The 27662-nt window shown below is 38.5% G+C and overlaps 1 protein-coding gene across 2 annotated transcripts in view; it reads left to right on the top strand.

Annotated features, from left to right (window-relative positions):
• LOC149839445 (6-phosphofructo-2-kinase/fructose-2,6-bisphosphatase-like) overlaps positions 1 to 27662 on the top strand; it is a 200072-nt gene that overhangs the window by 61458 nt on the left and 110952 nt on the right. For both annotated transcript variants that reach the window (XR_016431325.1, XM_090002555.1), the window contains exon 9: positions 9084 to 9137. Coding sequence is in view for 1 of the 2 variants with exons in the window: in XM_090002555.1 (XP_089858681.1) it covers positions 9084 to 9137 (54 nt within the window). In the remaining variant the exon portion in view is untranslated. The remainder of the gene's footprint in view (positions 1 to 9083; positions 9138 to 27662) is intronic.

The following is a 27662-nucleotide window of genomic DNA, read 5'->3' as shown; positions in this document are numbered from 1 at the left end:
TATCTTTAATCAAGTTTTCTTTTATATGCATGTCCCTATTAGGATGCACACACATTTAAGTTCCACTTTTTATTACCATCACCTGTGGATACTCAAAATAGGTAAATTCTCCGAGGTCAAGTTAGGTTCTCAGGGTAACTTAACACATAATTTATATTTTATTACTAGATTATAAACTTAGCCCTCGATCGATATCAGGAAACAACACCATCTATCAGAACATTAGAAATCAGCATCTAATGTCGGGGACACCAAAGACATCAGCATCTACAAGTGTCATTTTTCTTGGTATACCAAACAACAACTGTGTCTATACATCACCCCCAGGCAAAGTGACAGACTCTCCCTAAAACTGTGGTCAGGAGAAAGAACCTCAATATCGGGTTCAAGAAAAAAAGTAAAGCACACAGTTTTTGTATTCTCACGGTTTCCCCAAAACCGCAATATCCAAGTTTCTCACACTAAACAAGGGACATCAAGGAAACATAGATTACACTATTCTTTATTTTCTCTTTATCTTGTTATTAATTCATCTCTTTTACGTTTGCAAATCAACATGCAAAATTAATAACATAAGTTTGCAAATCAGCATGCTCTTCATGAGACCATAGCCCGTGGCATCATGGAACAATGCAATAAAACAACAATTAACACATTTGACTTTTGCAATGCATTTAACAATTAATATAAATAGCAACACATGCTCAAGGCTCACCCAGCCCAGGATGATCCATTTGATCATCAATGCATTCATAAGCAAAAATCATCATTCACATGCCAATATGTATTCCTTCCACATGCTTTCCAACACATACTCATGTATGCCAAACCCTTTTGAGATGTGCATAAAATAATAAAATTCACAGGCATATGCATGAATGCACATGTATTCAAGTTCAATGCATGGTTTCATTCAATACACACTCATAACCAATGCATGCCTTAATTCACATGTTTCATGTTGCATGCAAGCTTTCATGAAATACCCATTTTAATTAAACATGTGAATATTCAAGTAATGGCGCAAGTGCCAAACACATCAAATTAAGGTATACACATGCATAGGATGGGGTCTTGCAGTAATGTTTTGATTCAACATAGTGTATCCTATGTCACACGGACTTGGCTAGGGAGGCGCCGCACCCGAGTCGACACGCCCCGACATGGGTGCGGCTTCGGACTCGGCCTGGACTCGGTCAACGCCAAGTCGGACTTGGTCAACAAGTCGAGGCCGAGTCTGTCCACATTTTGGACTCGGTCAACTTTGACCGAGTCCAAAAATGTCCATTTTTAGGACAAAAAACAAAAAAAATCAATATTTATATATCTTTTTTTGAAAAAAAAATATAACCAGACTGTGCATTGCAGTTGCACAATCACAGACTGTGCAACTGCATAGTCACTGCATTGCACAGACTGCATTGCACAGTCTGTGCAACTGTTAACGTATAAAGTTTAAACATTTGAATGTCAAAACTGAACAAATCACAAATATGTGAATGCTATAGTAAAGGGATCATTTAAAAAATTGGACCAGTACAGATTATGGACCATTTCACAAGGTCATAGTTTCAAGTTTTTTTTCCTTTAACCATGGCCCATAGATGTGTTTACCTTAATTTTATTTGTTTACTAGAATTATATATATATATATATATATATATAGCCGAGTCTCCGTGTCCAAAATTTTTGAAATTGCGCTGCACCCGTACCCACACCCGCACCCGCACCCGCACCCATGTGACATAGAGTGTATCTAATACCGGGAAGTAAAACATATTATTCTTTACATGCAAAGGCTGAATGTATTATGGATAGGAAATCTAATTTTTTTTAAGTATAACTGCAAGTTACATGAGCTATTTCAACCCTCACTTATGCACACATTTAGCATACAGTCACATATGAAACCTGTATGTATCCTTAACATGTGTTTAGAATACCTACCCTTGCAAAACTTTTAAAAATTCACAATCCACAACACATGTTCCGTCACACGCGCACACACACACACACACACACACACACACACACACATATATATATACATATATATCTATATATATATTAGAACACATGACCCAGCCGACTGGTCGGCTGGGTCTGGCACGCAGCCAAACCCCACCCAGTCGGCTGGGTCAGGTACTCAGCCCAGCCGACCCAGTTGGCTGGGGGCTGATTGCCCATGGCTCAGCCGACTGCAGGTCGGCTGGGTCCAACTGTTTAAAACATTTTTTTTTTGTTTTGAGCAACATACAACCCAGCACCCAGCCAACTGACAGTCGGCTGGGGCTCGACTCCAGCCAAGCCAACCCAGTCGGCTTGGTCAGACCTGGCCCCACTGCCCCACTGGGTCAAAATAAGATAAGTTCTTATATTTTTTTTTCTCATTCAGTTGTACAAGCAGAGCCTGACATCCAGTTTTTCACATCAATTTGAGAGTACATTAATATAGAACGTGCTGCAACTTACACCATCCTAGCATGAATGCAAATCGAAACCAAATTTCTGATTTAGTATGAGGAATAAGCACGCAATAACACAGACTTCTAATGGTTCCTTGGTTGGGTTATACAAAGAAACATGCTTACCATAAAAGATACACAGTACGTGTTGTCCAAGCACAACTTCAATCTATAAGCAGATTTCCCTATATCTTTACCATTTTTTTTAAAAGGGAACATGCCGGGTGGCTGGCCTGGCAGTGACTGCCAGCCCTGTAATAACCCTGTAATAACCGGAAAAAAATTGATAAGCTTGGATTCGGGTCGGATCCGGACCCGAACCCCTCCCGGACCCAATGGAGGCATCGCCTCCCGTGTCTTTTAAAGACAGTGAGGCAGGGGTTTCAAAGAGAACCCCCGCCCCCTTTTTCCTCTCTCGTTCTCTCTCCCCGATACTCGCTCTCTTTCCCCATGCGTCGACCCACCGTCGTCGGCAAGCACAACCACTGGCGACAGCACCACCGGAGCCCACCCTCGCCGGCGACAGCCTCCCCTGTGCAACCTCGCCGGCGATGCCTCTTTACCCGACCCCCCCTCTCCTCGAGTCTGTCGGGTAGCGGCCACCGACGATTTCCCCCCTTCTTCAGCCGTCGATGACTGAAGACATCAGCGACATCCGTGAACCCTCGATCATCGTCGCTGACGATCGTCTAGCCATCAATGCCTCGCCATCGGCCGTCCATGGACTCCCTCGTCGTCGCGATCTTCCCAGGTGCGTACCCCTCTGCTGCCTCCTCTTCCCTTTTTCTTCTTCCTTTCGTTGACCGACAGGGGCAAAAGCCCCTGCATGTCGGTCCGTTGCGGCAAGGGATAGCCGTCTGACAGGGGCTTAAGCCCTTGCCGCTTTGCCGACAAGTCGCCAGGGCTAAAGCCCCTGCCGCCTGTAAGAAAGGTTTCGGCAGGGGTTTTGGGCCCCCTGCCTGCCTTTTCTTTTACAAGGGAGGGTCGAACCCCCTCCCTGTCTCGATGCGCAGGGGAGGGTCCGACCCTCCCTGCCTCTGTTTATCGCAGGGAGGGGCTCAAGCCCTCCCTGCCTTCGATCTTCGCAGGGGAGGGCTCGACCTTCCCTGCCTTCGTAGTACGCAGGAGGGGCCGAGACCCTCCCTGCTTCTTGTTACGGCAAGGGAGGGGTCGAGCTCCCCTCCTTGCTCCCTGCACCACCTTTAGCAGGGGAGGGGCCCAACCCCTCCCTGCTTCTTTCAGGTAGGGGAGGGTCTGAGCCTCCTCCCTGTTACGGCAGGGGAGGGGCTGAGCCCTCTCCCTGCTCTTTGTTTTGACAGGGGAGGGGGTCGAGCCCCTCCCTGCTCCTTGTTGCGGCAGGGGAGGGGTCGAGCCCTCTCCCTGTGCCTCTTCTCTCTTTAGGCAGGGGCATCGCCCTTGCCTTCGTTGTTTTTCGACAGGCAGGGGCAAGCCCCCTTGCCTCGCTCTTCTCTGGCATCAGGAGGGGCTTCGCCCCCTGCTTGATCGCATTTCTTCGGGCAAGGGCCAAGCCTTGCCTCCGTGCATGTTCGATAGGTAGGGGCGAAGCCCCCTGCCTATCTTCTACTTTGTCAGGCAGGGGCGCAACCTTGCTTGCCCTCGCTTTATGAGGGCAGGGGTGCAACCCCCTGCCTCCTCGTTGTTTGCTGACATCATGTTAGCAGGGGCTCGCAGCCCCTGCCCCTGCTTCTTGCGCTGATAGTAGGTGCGCAGGGGCACAATGCCCCTGCCTCTACTTCCTTCACGTCAGGACGACGACAGTGTTCTTGACCTTCTATTTTTGGTGTTAGCATGCTAAGGCTGTCATTTTTGCAGTTCGTACGACAGATCTCGCTCGCGCTCAGCGACCCGAGCCGTCAATTGTTTACACCCGCAGATGCCAGCAAGCTCGCAACTCTCCAAGGTAGGGGAAGATTGCACAGAGGACTTGGATAATTGAATTAAGTTTAATTAAACTAAAAATGGCCATTAAATAAATATATATATACAAATATATATATATTTATACGAGTATGCACTTAACTCAAGGATCCGACGTGGCCGCTTGTAGCTACTTACATATTGTGATATAACAGCTGCCGTATGATTGCTTATCATGTATAACTTATGAATGACTTGCAATGCAATGGTTTATGCCTTACGATTAATTTAATTAGTTGTTGATGGACTGAGCCATTTGATGGTAATTGTATGTATCACGAGCATTGTTATGAGTGCTTGTCTTATTCAATTGTTTTGTTTGGCTATCAGATAGAGTTAGTTACTCTTCGCCTATAGAATCAGCTGAATTGCCATATCTGCGTGTTCTCATGTGTCATTTATGCATGCTTTGAGGTCCTATTTGAGGATTGCAATGTTTCTTGTGGTAATAACACGATGCGTAGTATTATATGTTTCTGTGTGATGTGATTGATATGCCACGTGATAAGAAATGTTGGAAGTATGCGATAATATGTTCATGGTTCATGGAACCTTATTGGAGCAATGTGTGATCTTGTGTTTTGTTTTACCATGTGAAGTGATACGATGCATATTGCTGATATACATGCTTGTACCCATATTGTGGCTACTGACCCCAAGAGCGGTCAATTATTCAAAGCAGTCGATTGTATTGATCCATGTATCACTGAGTATGATATCTGTTGAGGACCTGATCTCTAAAGGATTATCTGCGAGGGCGTGTATGATCAAGACCAGGTAACCGACTGGAGTGGTAGATTCTCTGTGAGGATGTACACTGTCCACGAACGGGTAGCCGCAAAGACAGTGAACTCCTGTGAGAAAGTGTATGGTTTAAGACCAGGTATACCATCTAGGGCGGAATTCCTTGTGAGGTTATACATTTCCCAGACAAGGTGATCCGACGTTGATCTTGTTGATTGTAATAGTGGCTATGGACCCTGAGAGCGGTCATTTGTGTTGATGCGTGTATCGCAATGATTTTCATTGGATATGACATTTGTTGGGGACTGAGTTTTCAAAGGTTTCTCTGTGAGGGTATATATGATCAAGACCAGGTGACCCAGCTAGAGTGGTAGAATCTCTGTGAGGAGGTACACTGTCCAAGAGCGGGTAATCGCAAAGACGGTGAACTCCTGTGAGGAAGTGTGTCGTCCAAGACTAGTTATACCCTCTAGGACTGTAATTCCTTGTGAGGTTGTACATTTCTCAAATCTGGTAATCCGGCTGGAGCGGTAGAATCTCTGTGAGGAGGTACACTGTCTAAGAGCGGGTAGCCGCAAAGATGGTGAACTCCTGTGAAAAAGTGTGTCGTCCAAAACCAGGTATACCCTCTAGGGTGGTAATTCCTTGTGAGGTCGTACTTTTTCCCAGACTTAGCGATCCGACGTGGATCTTGTGTTTTTGATTACCATAAAAAGTTATGGTGAGTTGTGATGATCTTTCGAGATTGTTTGGGATAGCCACTTATGAATCTATAGTTTTGACTTTCTGCTTTAACATGATTACATGCTTAACCCTGATGTGAGAATCAGATCTTTAGCGATTTTAGATCATGATCATGTTTTGGACCTTCTATGGAAAGGTGAGTTTTTCTGAGAAAGTATGACACCTTAGGTGAGTTATAACAGGTGATAGTTGGCCGCGTAAGGCCTTGAGAGATTGAAATAAATTAAGGTTGTTCAGGACAAAGCGTTTGTTAGAAGTAGTGAGAGCGACAAACGATGACCTGATAATGATTGGGTGTAGAGACCTCGTTCTAGGAATGAAAACAAGCTTGTTGCATGGTAGTTCATAGCTTACGATCAAAAGAATTGTCTTGCTACGTTTTGACAGTTGCGCTGCTTACTTGTTTTGCACCGCTTACCTGCTTGCACCGCTTACCCGTTTGCACCGCCTAACCGTTTGCACTGCTTACCCTGTTGCACTGCTTACCTGTTTAACTGCATATCTCCTTTAAACTGATTAACATACTGAATTAAATGTACTTAATTCAGTTTCCTGTAGTCTCTTTTGTGCACCTACTAGTTTTTCGCGAAACTAACCCATTCTATGGGTACAAGTGATGATTAGGTACACCACGAGTGATGACGCGATGACAAGATGGCTGCAAGACTTCTTCTTTCTGCTCTTAGCTCTCATCCTGAATGTTTTGGGTTTGTAACGAATTTTTCTTGGAATATCCGAATTTTGTGAGTTTTGATTCTTTTAGCTAACGTGCCCAAAGTTGTCAGCTTGCCTTCTGAATTAACAAAAGAATAGTCTTTCGCTGATTTTATTAACAAACTCTGAAGGAAAGAGTTTTTTTCTAGTCTCTTGCCTGTTTTCTCAAAGGTTCGCAAGTTTGAAATTTTGGGGCATTACAAGCCCAGTTGGGCAGGACTCAAGCTGGCTCCTATCGAGCCATCCAAACCCAAGAGAAAATAGAAAGAAAAAAGAATTCTGTATATGCATACATATTTTTTTCTCTGAAAAGGACTGCAGACATTTAGACGTGTGCTCATACAAACCAAACCATACAAGCTTTAATCGATCTGTCATGCAATGAATCACGCGTATATGGAATATCATCACCCGGATGTGCATATAGTACATGATTCCCAACGAGTAAACACGATTCTGATTTTTTTTGGCTTAGGCACAAATCAAATTTACAAACAAAACACACCACTACCAGTCCATAACATGAATCTCTTTCGAAAATCGATATTACTCTAAAGCACACGCCTAACAAGCTATATTTTTCATGGATTAAAATTCTGTTTTACCGTAAAAATACTTTTCATATGATTTTACTCCAAAAATAGCTTTCAAAAAGGGGAAAATACATGATCTCAACCATGGATCTTAGAGTAAATATTTAGATTTACTCTTTCACATGATTTTATACTAAAATACTACATGGAAATCGAATCCATGTTCTTTTTCCCACTCAAATCAAAAGAGAAAACCCGTACCTTGTATATAAAATGAAGAAAAACAATGGTAGATATTGAAAAACGTGGATGGATGGCTGAAAAAGATCAAATATCCTCCTCTTCTTCCTCCTTTTTCCTCACTTTATCTCTCTTCCTTTTTTTTCTTTTCTTTTTCTTTTCTCTCTCTTTCTTAGGGTCTTTTTATAGGCCCCATAGGGGAGGTCGCCCCCTTCTCTAAGAGAGTTTCCAAAAAAAAATGGAACTCTCTTTTAGTTTCCTAATTTTTTTGAAACACTACCAAATGTTGACTTTTCTAAAAAAAAACTTTCAATCCTTTTAGAACTCTTTCTTAACCCCTCTTAAGCTGGAATAAGGACTCTTTTAAAGAGTCCTACTTAGCCCCGAAAATAAAATTCAGAATTAGTATTAATTAATTAATTAATTAAAATTATCTAAAAACTTTCAAAAATTACCAAATTAACCCAAAAGGCTTCTCAACCTTATTAAACTCCAAATTAAGGCTTTATGTTGAATTTAAAGCTGGAAAAACGTTGGGCATGGATTTGGATCTGGATCCAAGATCCAAATCCATCTCTGAAATCCAAATGGGTTTTACACTGGATCAAACCCAGATTAATATGGGTCTTGGATAGGGTCCAAATTCATATTAATTTGGATCAAATCCCTCAGATCCGGTCTGATCCAAATCTGGATCCAACCCGACAAACTGCTCAATTTTTGGAAAAAACGTGATTTTTGGCTCAATCGTAGACCAAATCAAGAAAAATAAAATATCGTTGCGCTCAGAATTTTGAGACGCATCCAACGACATATAACACGAATATCAAATTTCGAATTTCATCCAAAATAACCTGAATATCGCTCGAATTTCGCTTGCATTTAAATGTCGAAAATAAATTTTTTTCTCACGTTTTAAGTGGCTCGCTTAGACCTAGTTGATGAGACCTGGGCCAAGCCCAGACTTAAAAGCATCAATCTAAAATCGAGGCTCAAACGATTTTTCTCTTGGACTTGGCCAAATTTTTGAAAATCTCATAAAATGACTAAGTACGAAGATACACGATATTACAACAACAGTTTTGCTATTTGATTACAAAGAACAGTTGCCATAATGTTAGACATATTAGATGTGAACAACGTCTTAGCTATGCAGAAAGCCTTGACAAGCAAAGGGGCACAAACTCATGAGACACAACTTGGTCTCTGTCTTCTTTTTTACATACACCAGGATGAAGTTCACTGGGCAAGTGTACTGTTGTGTTTCCTCCTACAGTATTTTGTAATGCACACACACACACACACATATGTATATGTGTGTGTGTGATCAATGAATGAAAGAAGATTGGTTTATGTAAACCTTTGGATTCCCTTTTTCATCTTAGCAAAATATACTCCACATTGTGAGCATTTAATCCTGCACGACTTCCTTGATGCTTGTATACCCATAAAGTGACATGTCATTGGCTGCTTCTGGAGCCTTTGTACAAAATTACAAATATGATCCAGATAGTTAATGATCTCAATTGCTAGTTGCATGCCATTGAAGCCGTCTAACTTGCTATTACTCTGTGGTATAATTACTAAGCCTTCTGTAATGTGTTTTGCTTCTTGTATTTGGAACTTGAAAAAAATGTTCTTGTTATATGTAGTTTTAGTTAATGTTAATGTATTTGGAACTTGATAATAATATGCTTGACTGCAGTCAGCTGATTTTTTTCGAGCAGACAACCCTGAAGGGATAGAGGCTCGGAATGAGGTATTTGTTACAATATTTACACCCCCTCCATCTCTCTCTCTCTCTGTGAGAAATCAGGTTCTGATTCATGCAGTTCTTATAATAGGTTATAGTGATAGAAATGAGATGATGTTTCTTTGTGGTCTCTAGTATTGCATGCAAAAATGCATTCAGTAATGCTCATGTGAAATGTTGGCACTGTCTGCTATTCAACATTTTGTGTGCCTAATTTTATATTTTATGTATAGTAGCATGTCGTTAACTTTTCTACCTTGAATACATTTTATTTGCATTCTTGCATCCATTTCATTAGGATTCATATTTAACAATGAACGTGGATTGATCTTATAATATGGGTTCATGACATGTATTCAATTAAATTATGCATATGAAATGGTTCTCTTGTCCTTAATTGGTTCATCAAAACATTTCTTCGCTACTTGCAACTTACTTATCTCCAGAGATAATTTATTGTTTTTTTTTTTCTGTCACTGCCAAATGATGACCTCATGGTATATCGGTAATGTGTTTTGAATGTTCAAGCTAAGTGTTCTTCAGGATGCAGAAATTGGTGGATGTTTGCTTTTTTAACTGGCAATATGGTGATCATATTGCCATTTTCTGTGATGCAGTTAGTATCTGACAATGTAATTTATTGAGTTAGATTAATGGCTTATAAGAATAATTTGCCTGTGATTATATCTACTCTAAATGGGACCGTAATGTGTGAAGTACAATCACAACTCAAGTTTCACTCCGAAGTTGCCAATGTTGACCAGTATGGAAGAGAATAGCCTTGGTGGCTTGGAATATCATTCATAAAGTCCATTTAGGTTGCAAACCATATTGATATACAAGGATAGGAGAAGCTATCACTCTTGTTCAGAGCATTAAGTTGCTGAAAATTACATGCCCTGCAGGGTTGCCAGTTGGTTAGGGAAAGTATTGGGAGATCTGAAGGCCCCAGACATTGTGAGTTTGATTCCCCCTGTGATCAAGTATGGAGCAGCACTATGGGGCCCATCTGCTCTCCTGGGGTTTACCACTATTTGATGGGACCAATTTAGGGATTGATCCTGATGGGTTCCTTGTTATAAAAAAAGTTGACAATTATATGAATATTGGAAGTTTGGAGACAATGTCCCATAATCACATAAAAGCCATGATTAAATGCATACTTGGTGTAAAACATGTGTACATGATAATTCTAATCTGGTGAAACTTTAATCTTCAGCATTCCATGTGAAGTAACACGAAACCCGTGGCACACACGAAAGACAAATAGAGGAAAAAAAGCATAGACAACTTATTTGACTATAGATAAGAAATAACATGTTTATACATTCATAAGAACACCAACAAATTTTTATTAATTATAAAATAAACAAAAAATACATATAAACCTCACTACAAAACTCACACAATATGTACAATCATCCTCTCAAACTCACAATGAGGCATAAGTCTCATATAAATAGCCAAGCAAAATACTAGCCGTTAGGATGGTCTAACTGCTAGTTTGACTAGCAGTGAGACCAGCCTAACGGCTAGTAGACTCCAACAGCTAATCCAACCGCTGGTTGAACTAGTTACCAAAAATACAAAAAAATAAAATAAAAAGAATAAAAATAAAAGAAATCTAAAACTAGCCTTCAAGTATACTTAAGTATATTTATCATAAAATACATGAAAAAGGTATACCTAAAGTATACCTTGAGTACAAGACTATATAAAAAGAAAAAAAATTACCTAAAGTACACTTAGGTGTACTTTGGTATGTACAAGACAAAAATGATACAAGAAAAGGCTATATATATCTTAACACCCCCCTTAAACTCGCGGTGGATCACCGAAAGTTTGCAACAATAAGATAGGGATGGGTCTTCAAATACTTGCATAAACATCAAGAATCTTGAACAACTTCAATCATTATTAAGAAATTTCATTTGTGTTACCTTAGCTCCATCCATGAGTTCTCTAAGTTCCTGCAACATGAAGCAACAACTACACACATATATATAATAAATAGTTATAATATTAGATATATACATATAGAGAGAGGATGGTTAAGCATACCAAAAGCACACGAAAATACAATATATAGAAAATAAACTAGACAATATATTGATAATAAACTTGTTTTGTAACGCCCCGAAATTTTAACTCAAATTTTTGAGGTTTTTATTTTGTAAAACAGCGAAAACAAATAATACTATGAGATTAAGCATTCCGGAACATTACAGTAGAGAGCAAGCAACCTCACTTATTTTATTTCATTATCAAATAAGTAACGACATCAGAGTTTCCAACTAACAGGAATAATAATAAATTGAAATTTAATTTGAGATTGTCCCGGGAACACAATAAACTAAACATCTCGATCAACACCCCATCCCGCAACCGCTCATGATATTTTATTTTTCACCTGAAAAATGGTAAATTTATAAGAATTAGACTACAACTGTCTTAAGTAGGAAATACTGTAATTTTTCTTGCAGGTATATCGTGTGCCAGGTATGTGATGTGGGTGCCGTGTGTGATTTTCAGCATATGCAAGAACAAGTACAGAATCTACACTATGACAGCAACGGTTTGTGAACACTAACTAACAGGTAACAATATTAGCAGAATTTAAAACATTTCATAGCCACATATTCCATTGAATGCTAAAAGTAATTGACCACATTTCAAAAGTAACTATTTATGAATACAATTGTAAATTTGTCACTACCTACTCAGATGTGATACCTAAGATGATCTACTTCAAATGTTTATCTTTAAGTATCCCGCGGGTACACGCGGGCCAAGACAACCATTTCAGGGGTTCATTATTCATTGGTGTTTTATTAACTCGAATATTCTTACTGAAACTGTAAATCCTAAGGGAGCGGCCAGTGACCGAGAGAACCTCTTAAAGGCCCAAAACCAAAACAGGATGCATCCCTAACTTCTGCAGAAGAACAAAGAGCTACCACCTAGGACACATTGGTAGTCTAGGTCCCCCAAACTTCGAGGACTGGGGACGAACGAGTCATTTTTGCTCGAAACACAAAACACATGTCCCCTGAGTTTTGTACCACCTACCCTCTCTAAGGTAAGCCCGAATCAGAGTGAGTTAATCTTTTCATTTATTTAAATTATCCAAAATGCAGGGGCATTTCCTCAACTACCTCCTACTACCATCGTAGTAGGTCCCCAACCTTAGCCATTTTATAAAGGTATAAACATCACATTTTTTTTTCTTGATTGCACAAACCCACACAGAGTGCTCCTGTACCTTTAAACCAGTCAAGCACGGTTGCCCCGGTACCTTTAAACCAGTCAGGCCCACACGAATTTAATTTAAGTTTATTATCAGTTTTATTGCCATAACGCACCAGTTAACAACCCAAGTACCTGCATCGAGTATTCAACCCATATTGCCCATTAGGCAGGGTTTTCCAAACAATTCAAGACATATACTTATACCAACCCTGAAATGGAAATGTATTCACAGATATTTATTTACATGCTGATCACTAATCAAGGTTAAACATAATGAGCATGAACTATGGCATAATCAGAACCCCTGGATGTGTAGGACATAATGTAACCCGTAACTAGAAACATTCACATGCATGTGGGTCTTTTTAATAAAACATAACCAGCACATCAGCATATGCTGAACATAATGTACAAGGTATTGTCAGCTACAAATGCTCTTAAAATAACGAACACAGAGACGCTATAGACATGCAGCCCCGATATAGCCAATCTATTGTGCGTGTGTGTTACAGCAAGCTGCAAGTGTACAGTGATGGATGCAATGATGGTTACAGCAACTATATAGCATATTGCAAATTTCAGAGCTACTCAAGCATGTAACTACATTGAACATGTGAGTATTAGCCACACTACTGTAGCATAACTTTCAGACCCTGTGATTCTTTAGCTGGCACACAGTCCATCTGTATCACACTTACCTTCAGCCAACAACAGAGATGAACTTAAACAACTATTACTATATAGAAGGAAAACTACTTAGATTAATCCATAGACTGAAAAATAAAAGTTTTTGGTATAGAAAATTTTATATTCAGAACACAAGATTTACATACTCGTTACAGGTTATTTAGGCAAGAACGTAACATGCACAACTCTTATTTTAATAAGATTACAACAGTTCTCGGATGCTACACACGGTAACAAAATTTATTTTCTCTCTTTTTTTTGCTTAGAATCTCAACTCAAAACTAGCATGCTACAGTCATCGATTGCCTAAGAAGAGGCACAAGACTTAATCTTGTTTCAGTCTCAACAGTTCATCTGAACTCCAAGAACGATATACAAGACATTGTCCTGGTTTAGACCTCAATTTCTCATAGGAATTGCAAAAGAATATGTACAGAATCAATCCTGAAATTCAAGAGAATATACCCCAGGCCAAATCATGCAGTTCCAAAGGTTATACACAAGACTAAATCATAAAATTTACAGGAATGTATATATATATATATATATATATATATATATATATATATATAGACATACGGAATTTCAGAGGAATGTGTATGCAGACTTAAATCATAAAATTTCAAATAAAGTAGAACAAAACTGAATCGTGAAATCCAAAGAGACATACACAGGTATACCCCGTGAATTTCAAGAAAATTGAGGATAGGATCAGATCATGACTTCCTTAAGTGCATAAAAGTCTCTTTTCCACATACCGACCCTGCTTATACCCATAAAACATGTTTGACCGTATGTGAAATCCATCAAGACCATTTCAACTTAAAGAACTACCCCCCCTTTGATCATACCTTTACAATAGACATCCGAAACCCCCAAATCATAGATTTAGGGTTTTCGGATTAGGGTTGACAGAAACCCCCAAGCTCGGATTTCGTAGCTCCCGAAACCCCCAGCTCACAAGTTTGAGTTTCCCGGCAATCGAGAACCCGAAAAGAAACTCTGTGCCGTTCGAGTTAGGGCTTCCCCTGTAACCCACCTCAACATGACTGAACACATTCAATACCCAACAAAAAATTTTACAGAGATCCTACCTCTGTCCGGCGCTCTGTAGGTGGCTGTCACGAGGCGATGGCCGTCGGTTCCGGTGGCACTACCGCTTTCGATGATGGAAGGAAAAGTGGTTGCCGCGGGTGGGTCACGCGAGAAGTCGAGAGGAAGAAGGGGAGACAAAGTGTAGAGACGAGAACGAGAGAGAGATAAGAGATGAGAGCCAAAGGAGAGTGAGGGAGACAGACTCGGGGTCCCCCTTTATAGGGGAAAGCCCGAGAAGAGAGGAGCTCTCCTCCGGCGGCTGCGCTGCACCCCTCCCTCCTTCCATTACTTAGACGTATGTTAGTGTTCTGAACCCTAACACGCCCTCTTATCGAGAAGCCTGTATCGGGCCATACGTTTTTTTTCTCTACGGTGCGCGGCCTGGGTTCGGACCCGAAACCCGGAAGTCCCTTTGAATTGGATCCGCGCCATCCCTTATGATGTGGATCCAAATGGATCCAATTGTGGATTCTCGAGTTCGTTATATATATATATATATATCTTTATTAGATGCACGTTAATATATGGATCCTGGATCTGAAATACGAATCCCAGGCCTAATTTAGAATATATATGCTTTTACGGTAAAATTTAAGTAAATAATAATAAAAAATGAGGTTATTACATGTTTTATAGAGGAAAAGCATTACCATGATCATGCACACCAAAAACATATGTATAGAAAATAAACTAGACATTTATTATTATTATTATTATTATTTATTTTGTTTTTAAACAAGTAGCAAGAAAAATATTTTGAAACAATTATTTTTAAAAATTTAGAAAAAGTGGTAACTATTCAAAGTTTCAAACAAGACACAATAGCCATTAAGATAGATACGAGGAACATACCTCAAAAACAACTTTAAGAAATCTAAATTAGATAATTATAACTACAAAATCAACATTTTTCCAGAAAACATAAGTACTAATCAAAAGAGGATTTGACCACCAAAGTCTAAAAGACAATCACATATTAGGCATAAACTAACAATCATAAATAATATCCCAATGATTTAGATAAACATTTCAAATGATGGTACAAATCATCAATTATACTGAGCAAACACGACATGCATATAAAATGTAAAAGCTCAAAAGAGCTTAGAACAAAAGATGAATGAATTAAATTCATACAAAAATTCATACAATAGTGCATGAAAGATAATCGACATAAAAGAAATCCCCTAAAAATATATATCCAACATGCAATTAAAGCATATTGAATGCACAAAATCATGCATGAAATTTTTTCAAAGAATAACCATTTTCCTTATAAGGGCAAAAGAGCAGTGGAAGAGATTTAAAAAAAAATTCCACAAACAATTTTTAACGAGAAAAGACATCATTCTCAAATATTTAATTCATAAAAACAATAGTTTGGTCACTACAAGCATTCACCCCACTAACCTCTATATCAACAACCTCAAGAACAGAGTGTATCAACACATTACAATAGGTCAAAACAAATGTCAGCAATAACCATACCATTCACCATGATAAGTATACTTAAGTATACTTGTAGGCTAGTTTTAGGTTTCTTTTATTTTTATTCTTTATTTTTTTGTATTTTTGATAGCTAGTCCAACTAGCTGTTGGAGTCTACTAGTCGTTAGGATGGTCTAACGACTAGTCAAACTAGCTGTTAGACCATCCTAACGGCAATATGAGGCTTATGCCTCATTATGAGTTTGAGAGAGGATGATTGTGCATATTTTGTGTGAGTGTTTTGTAGTGAAGTCTATATGTAATTTTTGTTTATTTTATTATTAATAACAATTATTATTTTATTTGCTGGGTTCTTATGAATGTATAAACATGTTATTTCTTATCTATGGTCAAATGAGTCATCTTTATGCTTTTGTTCCTTTTTATTTCTCTTTTGTCTGTGTCTCAGGTTTCGTGCCACTTCGTATCATGGTATCAGAACCAAGGGAAGATCACCTTGGTGTTTGTCTTTTGGCGATGGACTCGAGATCATCTTGGTTTGACTACGTGCTTCGTAAGGTGTCCTTGCCTAAAGTATACCTTGAGTATAAGACTACATAAAAAGAAGAAAATACCTAAAATACACTTAGGTGCAAGGTTGTAAGTATCGTATCATTACCCGTATCGGTCGGGCCCAAAATAAGATACATAGTGTATCATATCGTATTGTAAAAAATCTTAATTTTTTCATAAAAAAATTCCAAAATTCCTATGAAAATCATGAAAAATAAGAAAAATTAGCAAAAATTATAAAAAGTCATAACATATGAAACAATGTTGAATTGTACAAAATACAACCATAAAATCGCATATGAAGCATGTTAAAATATAACTTGCGTATGGATCTGGATCCAGATCCATACGCATGGTATGTTAAATGAACACATGCTGAATATTACTCATTAATGGCATCCTTGTAATATCTTTGATATTACAAGGATCATTGTATACCTGTTTTATTTATAAAGGATTAGGGCTTGGAGGTCGAGTAATACAGTGCCGCCCCAGCCATTGATTCTTTCTTTCTCTCTCTCTCCCTCTCTCTCTCTGTTTACTGTAGAAACTGTACCAGATATCAAATCTGATATGGTATCAGAGCCTTAGCCATCCTGTGCTTGAAGAAGTTCTGAAACAGCAGATCGTGAACAACAACGCGTGAACAACGTGCTCGATCCTCTCGATCCTCCTCCATGGTTTCATCGTGAACAGCGTGTTCATCGAGAACAGCGTGAACAACACTGTATTAACAACAGATCGTGAACAACACTCTTTGATGTCCCATCTTCTGAAATCTCATCTTCTAAAACCCCTGATCAACGTGAACAACAACCTTTGAAACCCTTGATCTTCTGAAAGTTGGTACTTTTCTTTTTCCTTTCAGCGTGAACAACGTGCTCATCCATTCTTTCTTTCCTGTTACTCATATTTTTTTTTTATTCTCGCTCATTTTTGTTATTCTCGTTCATTCTATCGTCTATGTTGGTTCCATTTTTCTTTTCTTCTAAACATCACCGACTGCTGTTCCCCCTTTTTTTTTATTTCAAACCAGTTTTTGATTCCACAAGTTTCCCTTCCTTTCTTTACAGTTTTACTGATTAATTACAATTTACTGATTAATTAAGTGATCTCAAATCTGTTTATTTCTTTTCATTCATCTTGTTTGCTTACTCATTATTCCACTGATATGGATTACTCTTCGTCTTCGTCATCCGGTCCCTCTGCCAATTTCTTGAGTCAGCTCGTTACAGAAAACTTACTCATTCTAATTTTTTGACCTGGAAGAGGCAAATCCTTCCTTTTATACAGAGTCAGGATCTCGATGAACATTTGGATGGTTTAGTTCCTATACCACCACGACTTATTTTGCAGGAAACCAAGGATGAGAAGGGTGACACAATTACCATTTCCATTAAGAATCCAGAGTATACAGCTTGGAGGAAGCGGGATCAGTCTTTGGTTGCTTATATTACGTCAACACTCTCTCAAGAAGTGTTGGTTACTCTTTCAGATGATTGCACTGCGGCGGATCTGTGGAGTAAGTTGTCTCAGATATACTCTCAGATATCAGAAGCCCGCGTTATGTACTTAAAAAATGAATTTCAAAGTTTGAAGAAAGGCTCCATGACAGTCATGGAATACATAGGCCGCTTGAAGAGTATTACTGATCAATTGGCTGTTGTTGGAAGTGCTATTGCAGATAAAGATAAAGTTCAACAACTTCTAAATGGATTGGGTCCTGATTTTGACATGTTCACCACAACTTTATCCTGCCTTCCTCACTTGCCCACTTTTGACGACCTCCAAGCGAAACTTCTCCAACATGAGATGATTATGAAGCAAAGGGCAAAAGGAAATGAATCAGCTCGTTCTCATTCAGTTTTGGCCATGGACACTTCTGTTGGTTTTGGACGAGGGAATGACAGGCATCAAGGAGACAGAGGCCGCGGACGTTTTGGGCGAGGACATGGTATCTTTCCTACACCTAATATTTCAGGGGTTTTTAATATAGGAAATCAGAGGAGAGTGCCCACTTGTTTCTTATGTAACAAAAGAGGACATGTGAAAGCTGATTGTTGGTTTAATCTATAGAACAAAGGAAAAATAAACAAAATTGAGAATAAATCAGCTGCCACTGTGGACACAAAAGTACTATCCACAGATGTGCAACAACTTTTGTTATCAACATTGTCTCAGATGACGATCAAGCAAAATGAACAAGGCGAATGGTATGTTGATTCAGGTGCCGCCACACATGTTACGGGTAATGCGGGTAAGTTATCTCACTTATTGCCTTATTTTGAAAAAGGTAGTATAGTTACGGGAGATGAAACTTATCACTCCATTAGTCATACTGGCAGTGCACATATTCCTATGTCAAAGTCCTCACTTCACTTGTCCAATGTCCTTCTTGCTCCTAATATTAAAAAGAACATTGTTTCTGTAGCTAAACTTGTTGACGATATTAATTCTTCCGTCGAATTTACTCCCTCTTCTGTTTATGTTAAGGATCTACGAACGAAGGAGACGTTCGCTAAGGGGGAGCGACAAGGAAATATGTACGTCTTCAAGGAGATTCCTTCAGTGTCTTCGTCTTCAGTCCCAGTTCTCCAGTTGAGGTCGTCCAAGCATCCTTCAGTGTCTTCACCTTCAGAGTCTTTGTTTTTCCCTTCATTGGAAGTTTTTAATTCATCTCATTGTAATAAGTCAGATATTTGGCATAGTCGTTTGGGACATTGTAGTCATGGTTTCGTTGAAAATCTTGTATCTGATGGTCTCCTTCCAGAGTCTAGTTTATGTTCAATTTTTGATAGTAATAATAAATGTTCTTCATGCGAACTCTGCAAAAGTCATGTTCTTTTCATATTATAAATAAAAGAGCTTCAAAGCCATTTGAGATTATTTATTCTGATGTTTGGGGACCCGCACCTATTCCTTCTCTTTCTGGCAGTCATTACTATGTTATCTTTATTGATTCTTATTCCCGTTATACTTGGATATATTTCTTAAAACACAAGCATGAAGTTTTTCAAATATTTCGGGAATTCCATTCGATGGTCAAAACAAAGTTTGCTTGTGATATTGTGCATTTACAATGTGATGGTGGAGGAGAGTATTCATCGAACGAGTTTATTGTCTTTCTTCGGGATAAAGGAATAAGTCGACAGGTTTCTTGCCCTCATACTCCTCAACAAAATGGGGTTGCGGAGAGGAAACACAGGCATATTGTAGAGAGCGCGATGAGCATGTTACATGATAGCAATGTGCCCGTTAGTCTCTGGACAGAAGTTTTTCACACATCTGTTCATATCATAAATCGTCTTCCTATGGCACTTTTGGATCGGAAATCTCCCTATTATACTTTATTTGGGCAACATCCCTCTTATGATGAGCTGCGTGTTTTTGGTTGTGTATGTTATGTACATGTTGATTCATCTCTGCGAAATAAGTTTCAGGACAAGGCTGTCCAGTGCAGATTTGTTGGGTATGCAGATGAATACAAAGGTTATCAATGCTATGATCCTACTGCAAAACGTATTAGGACCTCTAGAAATGTTGTTTTTGACGAACGAAACTTTCAGGTCAATGACTCTGCAGCGTTGCCATCTCGAGAATTAGAAGTATATGATCCATGGATGAGCGCATATCTTTTTGCTAATACAGGAGAAATATGTCAGACAAATTGTCTTTCCTTCGGCTTGAGTAGGGAGTTGAATGACTCACAGATGCATGTTGAGTTATCTCCAGTTGAGTCTCCAGTTGAGCCAACCCCAGTAGAACGCTTCTCTGGGCAGATATACACTAGACGGGACAAAAGTACAGAGCCGAGGAATGTGGAAAGCATCGCCAATGATCCGGCTCAAAGGCCGTCACGCATTAAGCATCCTATTCAACGATGGGTGAGTTATGAGACCTTCTCCCTTGATTTCCAATTGTTTATGTCTCAGCTCACAAAACAGAATGAACCCACTTGTTTTAATCAAGCTCTTCAATCCCGTCATTGGACTGAAGCTATGAATGAAGAAATGGAAGCTCTTCATGAATGCCAGACTTGGAAAATAGTCCCTCGGCCAGAAGGAAAGAATGTAGTTGGCTCAAAATGGGTTTATAAAACAAAGTATAAGCCTGAAGGAAGCATTGACAGATATAAGGCACGACTTGTTGCTCGAGGATTCACACAACAACATGGTGAAGACTACGATGAAACTTTTAGTTCGGTAGTCAAAATGGGTACTATTCGTGCCATCATATCCCTAGCAGTCGATCGAGGTTGGAGCTTTAGCCAGATGGATGTTAAAAATGCATTTTTGCATGGAACTTTAAAGGAAGAAGTGTATATGGAGCAACCTCCTGGTTATGCCGAGAAGGATCCTACTGCCTGAGTGTGCAAACTAAGAAAATCTCTGTATGGGTTGAAACAGGCGTCCCGTTCCTGGTTTGAAAGTTTCTCTATGCAAATTCAGAGTTATGGTTTTAGAAGATGCTCTCTGGATCACTCACTCTTTATTTACCAAAAGGCAGACATTGTTATACTTCTTATATATGTTGATGACATTGTGATCACTGGGAGTTCAGATAATCATGTGCAAGACATGAAGCCGTTTTTAATGAAAACTTTCAAGATGAAAGATTTAGGGGAGTTGGGGTACTTTCTTGGTGTGAAAGTTGACAGACAACAAGACACATTGACACTCATGCAACAAAAATACACTCTTGACCTTTTGGAAAGAGCCGGGATGACGAATTGCAAACCAGTCAGTACTCCTAGTGTATTACATCAAGGGCTGAGCTCTGAAGATGGTCATCTTTGTGTCAACCCTACAACGTATAGAAGTCTCGTGGGGATGTTACAATACTTGACCTTTACCAGACCTGATATAGTTTATGCTGTCAATCAGGTATCCCAGTTTATGCATGCTCCAACGGAGGGTCATATGGAAGCTGTGAAGCGCATTCTACGCTATTTAAAAGGAACTATAGGAGACAAACTTGTTTATCGCAAGAACGATAATCTGCATAGAGGACATGAACTCATCACTTATACAAACGCAGATTGGGCAGGGGATCCAGATGAGAGACGATCTGTCTCTAGATATTGTGTATATATTGGACACAATTTAGTGTCCTGGAGTAGCAGAAAACAAAAGGCAGTGGCACGATCGAGTACAGAGGCTGAATACAGATCGATGGCTGCAGGCACGGCGGAAGCCACATGGATTAGACACTTATTGAGTGATCTTGGGGAGACAATTATTCAATCTTTTCTTCTATGTGACAATCAAAGCGCAATAAACATTGCATGTAATCCTATCCAGCATAGCAGAACGAAGCACATTGAGATTGATCAACATTTCATACGACAAAAAGTCGAGATGAAGGAGATAGAACTACGTCATGTTCGTACAGAAGATCAAGTGGCAGACCTGTTTACCAAGGGGTTAACAAGACGCCAATTTTGGCTATTGAAGAACAAGTTGTACATGCTCCAAAATCACGTACAACTTGAGGGAGGGTGTTAAAATATAACTTGCGTATGGATCTGGATCCAGATCCATATGCATGGTATGTTAAATGAACACATGTTGAATATTACTCATTAATGGCATCCTTGTAATATCTCTGATATTACAAGGATCATTGTATACCTGTTTTATTTATAAAGGATTAGGGCTTGGAGGTCGAGTAATACAGTGCCGCCCCAGCCATTGATTATTTCTTTCTCTCTCTCCCTGTTTACTGTGGAAACTGTACCAGATATCAAATCTGATAAAGCATTCATTTATGTCTCTATGAGCTACATAAGACATCATCAAACATCAACTATCTCACAAGAACAATGCAAAATATATTTATCTTGCAATTAAGAACATACCATAAGACTTATACTTTCATATTATATAAACAAAAACATTACGACAATAGTTGCACTTGATTTTCAATTGGTTTCCACTCATTACTTGAGTGCCCAATTGTCATTCCGGATCATTTTGTTGGAGGAGTGTCAAGCCTGATTTCTACCTTGATATAAATTCCTAATTTTCGGGGATACAACTTCACGGTAAGTTGGCGGGGGGATGTAGGGGGGCAACACCCTTGGGGGCGTGAGTCTCCAAGGTGGAGATTTTTTGGAGCGCAGTTTTGTAATTTTATTCATAATAGAGATTTTTTTACCTTAACCCACTTCCTTGAGTGGAAAAATGCATTCTTTAGCAAATTGCAAAAACCCTCTCCCTTGTGCACGGATCGGTCCTCAAATCGGTCACATTACCCTTAGTGTGCATGGATACCTATGGTACCTGGGCACTCCATTTTTTCCTCTGTAACCGTGTCGACATGCGTCAACACCTGGATACGCCATTTTACCCTCCGTACATACAAGTTTGTGTTTAATTTATAATTATATTTTCAGTTTATAACTTTATCTTTTCAGTATATAATATATTTTAGATATAGCATGTATTTTGATTATATTTAGTTTATTTTGAATTTATTTTATATTTATGTGATTATATATATATATATATATATATATATATATATATATATATATATATATATATATATATATATATATATAGCCGTGTTTTCGTACCAACATTTTTTAAGTGACATAGGTGGATACCCCTCTAATGGACTCTACATAAATGAGGAAGTCGGCCGTCAAGAAGTTTTTAAAACCCAAAAAATAAAAAATAAGTTTCGGCCCTTTTTAAAGTGCACCAAAAGTGTATCATACGACAGGGTTGTTTCATATGATACATACGATACAAATAAGATACACACTCCTAGCACAATATGTGTGTATCATATCACTTTTGCCTATAGTAATGATACATATCATACGATACTGTACGATACAACATTGTTTAGGTTTACTTTGGTATATACAAGACAAAAATGATTACACAAGAAAAGACTATATATATCTTAACAATTCCCACATGTGTGGATTAGTTGTAGTTAGCAGTTTATGGGAGGATATTCCTCGTAACTTAAGAGTGAAATAGGATGACTTTCTTATTGAGACTGTACGTTATTTGTTCGCGGGTTTGGATCTGGACCCCTGGACCCGATGACCTTATGTAACATTTATGTAACGTCTTTTGTATTGCTGTCATTATTGGGTCTGTCAGACCCGATCCGGGTCCGACAGACCTGATCCAAATTATAACATATATAATATGGAAATATAGGCACAACAATGTGTGGAGGATTGTTTTCAGCAGTTGCCGCCCCTTGCTCAACGGATCTTCTCCTTCTTCTTCGTTGACAATAACCTGAAACACATATTCTCACATGGTATCAGAGCAAGATCGCATCTGACTTCAGTTCAAGGGCGTGAAACAGATTTCAGAAAGTGTCTCAAGAGATTCGTCATCTGTTCCAGGTTAGTAAAAAAAAAAAAATTGTGTCTATTTTTTTTATCTTTCTGTCTTCTCAATATCCTCCCTTGCCTTTCCTCTCTGTTTTCTCCTTCTTCTCCATATTTTTCTTCCAACGTCATCCTTAACATAATCATCGATCTTTAATTTCAAAATCAAACTTCTGATTTTTTTTTATTCAATCTTTGGATTTCAGATCTGATTTTCATCCGGATCTGTTTCTCTTCTTATTGCCGACATCAAAATTCATTTTTTACCCATCTTTCTCGTTGATTCCAGATCTGATTAGTGCATCAGATCTGTTCCTGTTTTGCACCTATTCCTGTCTTGCATTAGCATCAGATTTTACTATTCACGTCAGAATACTCCTCTTACAGACTTTATTGGGTTTCAAATCGGCATACCCAATTTTCGTCAGACTTGACTTTATATCTTTGGAGTCTGCGAAAAGTCTGATCAGACTCTGACCAGTACAGATCGTGCTGTCCGCTAAAGGTATTAGAGAAGCAGTGAGTCAGACCTAAAAAAAAGTGGTGAACTCAAATTGTTGGGCCGATTGTTTCTCTGACTTGTTGGACTGTCTTGTTGATCTATTTCTTGTTTTTTTCTTTAACACCATTTATTCTTATTCTCTTCATGGATTCTCCTTCTCTCTCATCAAGCTTCCTTGGCCAACTTATTTCCGAAAAACTCACCAACTCAAATTACTTAACTTGGAAGAGGCAAATATTGCCTTTTATTAGGAGTTTGGATATCTCGATGGATCTGTCCATGCACCACCAGAGTTTGTCTTGCAAGAGGAGAAAGACGATAAAGGGGAGGTTTTCAACAAATAGGTTCGTAATCCAGAATTCACAGCATGGAGAAGAAAAGATCAGGCGGTTGTGGCATACATTACCTCTACTCTTTCCCAAGAGGTATTAGTGGCCATTCTAGATGAATGTTCGGGTATGGAGTTGTGGCAGATATTGGCACAAACTTATTCACATATCTCAGAGGCCAGGATTCTACATTTAAAGAGTGAGTTTCAACCTTTGAAGAAAGGAAATTTATCAGTCACATAGTACATGAACAAAATCAAGACTATCACAGATCAACTGACAATGGTAGGTTGTGAGATCCCTAATAAGGACAAAGTTCAACAGTACTGAATGGTCTTGGGTCAGACTATCACATGCTGGTCACCTCCCTCCTATGTCTCCCTTCATTGCCCAATTTTGAAGATCTTCGTGCAAAGCTACAATATGAAGGTACCATTAGAGGTGAGGAGATGACTATGAATTCTAGTAATAAGGATGTGTTAGTCGTAGGAATGGTGCTAGGAAGGGGACGTGGTGGTTTTAGAGGAGGACGAGGACAAGTAAGAAATGGTCAAGGATGTAACGCCCCAAAATTTGTAACCTTATTATAGTTCAAATATTAAAATTTTGAAACAAAAATTTTTTTATAAGTAAATCAGATCTTATAATGCAGAAACAATTTTTAAAAACGGTTAAGACTTTGGGCATGGTTACACTAAAGATAACAATCAATTCAAAATGTACGGGATATACACATTTCAAATCACGTACAATATAAGACTGAAATATGAAGAGTTTTAATTTCATTTCAAATCAGAGTATGAAAAAATACTTCAGTCTCTTTATAATCAAGTACTTAAAACAAAAAGATCATGAATACGAAGATCGCAAGGTAAGAGTGGACCCTTGAAGATGCAGCTCGACCAACCCTTCGCTCAAGCTACTCATCATACTTTACCTGCATTACTTGTCTCCCATAAAACGGGGCCAGACTCACTAAAGTCTGGTAAAACAACCCAAACACAAACTTAAAGAAAACATATCAAGCATTTAAAGGTAAAAATATATTATTCATCCATCGTCAAGTAATAGACAAGGGAACAACGTCCTATGAGTCATTCATTTCAAGCATTCGAACATAAAGCATTTAAAAACATTTAATCAGTTAATATTCTATTCAACCTTAACTCACGTAATAAAGCATAATCTATGTGCATTCAAGTCATACAAGTCATCACACACACACACACACACACATATATATATATATGCATATAAGACATTCAGATCATTGCATCATTTTCATATGCATTCATAATTCTTATAAGCAATAAGTCAAATCACATTTGACCATTCTAACGTGAAACACACACACATACCTTATAAGTAATTTAGTTAAATATTCATGATACAAATCAATCATGATACATAGGTGTGATATATTTACTCAGACAATCATAATGCAATTATTTGCAATGAAACTATGTAGGTGTGATGTATCATTCACCTAATAAGTCAAAAGTAGTTATTTGTAGGCGTGATGCGTCATTCACATATATGCTAACATAAGCATCACAATCATAACCGTATATCAAGATCTAAAATCAATAACGATCTGATTATTATATCTGAGTTCAATATATAATCATGCTATAATAGAAAACCCAAATCTATAGATTCATAATTGGCTATCTCAATCAACCCAGAAGCTGATCACAATTCATCATAACATTTCATTTATTCATAATAAAGATTTACAAAATCCACGCCGGATCACCTGGTCTGGGAAATGTACACCCTCACAAGGAGTTACCGCCCTAGACGGATGGTCTGCCTGGTCTTGGACAATGCACTTCCTCACATGAATATACCATCTTCGCGGGCTACCTGCTCTTGGACAATGCACTTCCTTACAGAGACTTACCGCTCTAGCCGGATTACCTGATCTGGTCATGCACACCCTCAAAGAGAATCCTTTGGGAACAATTTCTCAACGGGTACCATATCTAGTGAAAACTATTGTGATACATGCATCAATACAATTGACCACTCTCAGGGTCGATAGCCATCAACACAGGCATAAGCATGTATACAATCAAAGCATCACACCATACATCACTTCATATGACATTAAAATTATAAAATCACACATTTAACCAATAAGGCTTCATGAACCAAAGCTCACTATTGAACTTAAACATTTATTGCATGCATTCACAATTTCATTTCACAATTTCATTTCACATGACATTTAAATCATGTCATACATAAGCATAGCATCTTACGCATTATATCATCGCTACAAAGAACATTGCACTTAGTAAATTGAACATCAAAGCATGCGTAAACAAAACATGAGTTCTATGCATGCATATGTGAACATACACATTTCATAATACAAAGCAACTAAACATCCACATACATAACTCCTACGTAGTTCGAGATATGCACACACGATAAAAGTCATATGCATTTTTCACCACATGAATCGATATATCACCTTAGATATAATTGTGTAAGGGTTGGTCAAAATCTCATTGACCATCCTACCGTACATCATACACATATATTTCTCAGGCAAACAAGACATACAAGTTCAAAACAATTTATAACATTCACATGCTTTCTTCTATACAAGAATAAATGAGTTCATCATATGACAAGACAATATATATAACATTCACAGTATGCATCGAATACGACTTATACATATCCATAGTAGTTATATGTGCACCATGTATCAAATTCATACAAACACACAAAGCAACATAGTATGCGCAAACCAAAGTACGATGACATACATTGCGTACATATCATACATTCATAAGTGCCCAAGCATTCAAATCCACACACAGGTATACCTGCAGCAAACACACTCCATATTTCGCTAACTACAATTATGACAAGCATGATCTCCGAACTACAATCACAAGAGTCCTAGATATCCACAACTAAGTGAAGTATGTGAGCATAACTTGTATTTGCAATTCATTTAGATATTCAGTGCAACATCATGCTTATACAATTAGTGCCTAAACATGCTCTCTATAAGTTCAGTTAAGGTATCTTACCTTAATAATGTGAAGAACAATGAATCGAAACTCAAAAGACCGAAGAGTTTTGAAGTCCGCAAAGACCGCTACCCAAGTAATACAACGAACCCTTCGTGTGCGATCGCAAATGCCAAAAACTCAAAAAATACCAATTATAACAAGATTAGCCAAAAATAACAAATTACCCTATAAAGCATTACCAAGAGCCAAATAACACACAAATATACTTCAATAATTTACAAACTCTATAAAAAATATATTTAAATATGATATATATAT

The sequence above is a fragment of the Nuphar pumila genome, chromosome 4, assembly GCF_984573655.1.
Source record: "Nuphar pumila chromosome 4, dmNupPumi1.hap1.1, whole genome shotgun sequence".
In the NCBI taxonomy this organism is placed as follows: Eukaryota; Viridiplantae; Streptophyta; class Magnoliopsida; order Nymphaeales; family Nymphaeaceae; genus Nuphar; species Nuphar pumila.
This window is presented reverse-complemented; position numbering and strand designations above follow the sequence as displayed.